Source organism: Urtica dioica, chromosome 5 (genome assembly GCF_054948205.1).
Source record: "Urtica dioica subsp. dioica isolate 48M chromosome 5, U.dioica_male_clone48M_v1_H2, whole genome shotgun sequence".
Classification (NCBI taxonomy): domain Eukaryota; kingdom Viridiplantae; phylum Streptophyta; class Magnoliopsida; order Rosales; family Urticaceae; genus Urtica; species Urtica dioica.
Genome location: NC_142760.1, coordinates 19683069 through 19687780, shown reverse-complemented (window position 1 = coordinate 19687780; position 4712 = coordinate 19683069). Strand labels below are relative to the sequence as shown.

General features: G+C 35.1%; 1 protein-coding gene across 1 annotated transcript; it reads left to right on the top strand.

The window, feature by feature from the left end:
• The first annotated feature begins 3582 nt into the window (after positions 1–3582).
• LOC149397586 (uncharacterized) lies at positions 3583–4434 on the top strand. Its single transcript, XM_089614274.1, has one exon. It carries the CDS (start codon positions 3583–3585, stop codon positions 4432–4434), a length of 852 nt encoding a protein of 283 aa, XP_089470400.1.
• The last annotated feature ends 278 nt before the right edge of the window (positions 4435–4712 follow it).

Genomic DNA, 4712 nt, shown 5'->3' with positions numbered 1-4712 from the left:
TGCAAAGCTTAATCGAACTGGAAATTGCGTTCTTTTAAATGGAAATGAGTATTTTGTATTTTCTACAGGAATAAATGGAATTCCAGGTAAAAATATTTGTTTTTTTGCATGATAACCGGTTTTGATCTCAGCGTCAATAATATTTAGATGAAATCTTTTACAAACAAGACGTGTTCCATTGCAAAGTCCTTTGAATGGATTAAGATTTCGTAGTAAAATAATTGGACAGTTTTTTTTTTTTAAATTAATTCATGAGGGGGAATTCCGTTTGGTGTTAAATAATTTTAAAAAATCTTATTGAAAACCTTGAATATTTTTATCTAGAGTTTCATCAAAACTGTAGTATGTCATGCTATCACCAGGAAATTGTTTGATTAAATGATTATTTATTTGATCAACGTAATTGTTTTTTGGAGCTAAAATTGCTCTGTTGACCATTTTTTGCACATTATTTGGATAATCTTGTATATTTGGACTTACAATTTCTAATAGCTTAGGAATTGATGTAAGATCATTTTCATATGGTAAAAGCATATTTTCAGGTAGAGTAATATTATCATTTTCGTCACTTTGTAGTATCCCATTTCCAACTTGTAGCAAGAAGCTTGAAAATTCAGGATCATTGCTAGCTCTTATATTTTTTGTCAATTTGTTTTTTTTTTTTTTTGTAATTTTGGCCATAAATACGATGTTGCTAGACTTGCATTGATAATATCTTCTTGTTTTCCTCGAGGTATAATGGGAAGAACCCGGCGAAAATCACCACCAAGTATAATCACTTTACCACCAAAATGAATCGTACAATTGTGTATATCTTGTAGCATCATATCTAATGCCTCAATCGTATTCTTATTTATCATGGGTGTTTCATCCCATATAATTGATGTGATCCCACATGCAAAGAAACAAATGCGTTTCAAGGAGCCAATTCCAAATTCAAGAGTTGAAGACTTCAAAGAAGAGTTTCATGGCTTAAGCAAAGATGAATGGAAGAAATACAAAGACGAGAGCAAGGAAAATAAGAATCGAAGAAGAGGAGAGCTTATTCACGTCATTCAAGCTGTTATTGAAGAAGACTCATTTTAGTTATTATTGTTTGAGTTATTTATTTGTTATTTTCGTAGCAAAAAACAATGGGTTAAGTTGGAGTCTTTTTAAAGTGTTTTTGGGCTTTATTTATGTTAAATGAAGCCCATATGTGTTAGATATTAAGTTAGCCTTTTAATTTTAATGTTATTAGGCCTAAATAATGTCTTCTATGCCCATTTAAGCTAGGGCAACAAGGAGCTCCGAATTTGCCTTGTATTTTCCTTATTTAAGGAGGTTTCATGAATGAGAAAGGTAGACTATGTTTTTTATGAAAAAGTGAGAGAATTCTCTTTGTTTCTTGAAGAAACTTCTGAACTTATCAAGGTATTCCTTGTGGCGTTCATCCCCGACTTATCAAGCGAACTTATACAATGATATTCCAAGGTTCGCGTCTCTCTAGGCGTTGGATCGCGGAGTCATCGAACTTGAGATCCTGGTTTGCGAAGGCACCAACATTGGTTCCGGGTCACCGTCACATTGTTGGCGTGGTTCGTATCATTTGGTATCAGAGCTAATCGAGTTCATCAAGGTTTTATCTATCCTTTTCGTTTTATTCATAAAAAAAAAAATTCGTCATCCTCGAAATTGTGTTTAGGTTAGAATTGAAACAGTCATAACTTTTGATTCTGATATCGGATTTAGGTGTTTAATATATCAAATCGAATATCTTTTTGTGCTCTATCGAATCGATTTAGGGTTTATTTGAATTCGAAAAAAGTCAGTTTTCTATTGATTTTGAGTCCCCAAAAAGTTTCTATCAGTTTCATCCGAATTTCCTAGTTTTCGTTGTTTATTTTCCATCCTCTTAGTTCCTTTTCTTAGTTCCTCTTTATTGAAGTTCTTTTCCCAGGAAAAAAAAGTCAGATTTAAAAAAAAAAAAGAGAGAGAAAAGACAGATCCAAAAAAAAAAGAGTCAGATTAAAAAAAGGAAAGAAGAAAAAAAAAAAAGAAAAGCCAGATCCAAAAAAAAAAAAGATAAAAAAAAGTGTGGTGTCTATCTTTTTGGTTTGGTGCGTTCTGTCGCAAAGTGTGGAAAAAATATTAGGAATTATGGAAAAAGAAAAATTAAAATATAATTCTAAAGAGAAACCAGATATTACTTTTTTCTTCTCCCTGGATCAAGTCAGCGACAGATTGAGTATGATTTATATTAAAGGAGGACTGATTTTGACATGTTTGAAGTCCATGTTTTTTTGTTTATTTTTAGAATACCTTCGTGCCATCTGAAATCTCCGTAAGGAAACAACAAAGGATATTGTAAAGGATCATAACAACCAAAATAATATTTAATTCTTTGTGCTCTTCCTGAATATAAATATACAATTATGTCGCGACTACTATATTCTTTTGCGATATGGTTATTTAGACATATAGCAGCAACTTGTGAAACTGAAGGAGTATTATACCCTCGTTGATCAAGCTCCACAATAGACCTCAAGCGAATTTGGTCATTTTGAAGACCATCTATATCTTTAAAATGACGGAAAAAAGAAGCGTATAGATTAACTTTTAAGACATCAAGTAGAATTACAATAATATTTGGATTTAACTTAGGAGAGTCATTGATTCTATTTTTTATTTCATTATCTGTATCATAAAAATATAGTTGTAGATTTGCTGGAGACTGATCCGATGGCAAAAGGTCATTCATATAATGATAAATCTGTTCACGTAAACGAAAAATGTACACACCTTTATTTTTTCTGCACAAATCTTTATCGAATTTAGCTCCAAATGAAGTAAACCCAAAGCTATTATTGTATGTGCTTATATACTTTTGAAATTCTAGTGATTCATAAAACATGGAAGTATATAATTCATATAATTGAAAAGGTATTTCATTTGAAAGTAGAGATATTGTTCCATCAGAGCAACAAAATGTTCTGCTTTCGTGTGAAAACTTATTGGCCTTACAATAGCCACATGTTGTAGGTGAGTTCATTTGGTCAATAGTGTTCAATTTTGTACTTCTTCCGAATTGGCGTACGCTTCTCTGTCGGCTCCTAGAATTTGATGACTCACTTATAAAGACAGAAATAGGGGCGAACACGATACTTGATTGAGAAAATTCTTTAATTATAAAGATGTGTTTATAGAATAATGTTAAAGTATTATGTTAATTCCGTGTATACTCTCCAGAATAGTCTAATTAACGTGTAACATTGTTAAAAGACCCATTAGGTTGATTGTTAGATGGGCTTTATTTTTTTCCTTGTTAGTTAGAGCTGATTAGTGTGTGGGATTAATTCCCTTAGCTGTACACGTTTTTCTTAGCTGTCCTTAGTTGTCAACAGCTGATTATTTGTTTCCTTGTATAGTAGGATTAGGTTTCCTTATTTGTTTATTTCCCTTTCCTTGTAATGTGTATAAATACACGTCTGATGCTAATGAGAAAATATCAATTCCGCACATCTCTTTATCTCTGTTTTACTTTTATGGTATCAGAGCTACACAAAACCCTAAAACACATATAGGTACTCGTGATCATACACCATGGCCGAGTCCAATAATACCATTTTTACTGGAAATTCTTCTTCTTCTCAACCTGGGATTAATCCTATTATCTCAGCTGACAATTCTTCTCATTCCATCACTTCCCATAAATTGAATGGGAGTAATTTCATGGAGTGGTCTCAATCAGTCAAACTCTTCGTTCAAGGGAGAGGCAAATTTGGCTATTTGTCTGGAATCACAACCAAACCAGACGTGAAGGAAGATGCAGCCAAATATGGCGTTTGGGAGGCTGAAAATTCCATGATTATGTCATGGCTCATTAATTCTATGGATGCAGGTCTAGGGAGGACGTATCTTTTTCTTCCTACAGCAAGTGACATCTGGACGGCGGTTAGAGAGACGTACTCTGATCTTGGCAACGCTGGCACACTCTTTGAGATAGAAACTCAATTGAGCAAGGCTAGACAAGGCGAGAAGTCAGTGACAAAGTACTACACCGACCTGAAGATGCTTTGGCAAGAGGAAGACCTTTATTGCAACCACGAGTGGAGCTGCCCAAAGGACACCGCCTTGTACCAGAAGCTCGTGGAGAAAGGAAGAGTTTTTAAATTTTTGGTTGGCTTGAATGCAGATCTTGATGAAGTCAGAGGAAGGATTCTTGGCCGAGACCCTCTCCCAAGCACCCGGGAGGTTTTTTCGGAAGTCCGGAGAGAGGAAACTCGTCGCCAAGTCATGCTGGGATCCGGAAAGAATGAGGCTGCACCAACACATTCAGAAACGAGTGCAATGGAGTCTTCCAAGCCTAATTACAACAACAACAATAACAACAACAACAACCGAAACCCAAGAAATTCCTCTGGCCGCTACAACAACAATGCTCCAACTTTGTGAGTACTGCAAAAAGATAGGGCACATCAAAGCAAAGTGCTGGAAGCTTCACGGCAAACCTGATAATCTTCCACAGCCCTTCAACAACAACAACAAGGGTGCCTTTCAAGCCTCTCAGTCCACGGCACCCAAGTCTCAGCCAAGCAGCCCTAGAGCCTCTTCATCAACTCAAGATCAGTCTTCTTTCACTAAAGGAGATTTAGAGCAAATGCTTAAGATGTGGTCCTCTCATCAATCAACATCAACCTTAGCTAAAAAAGGTGTTCATGTAGCAGCCCTTA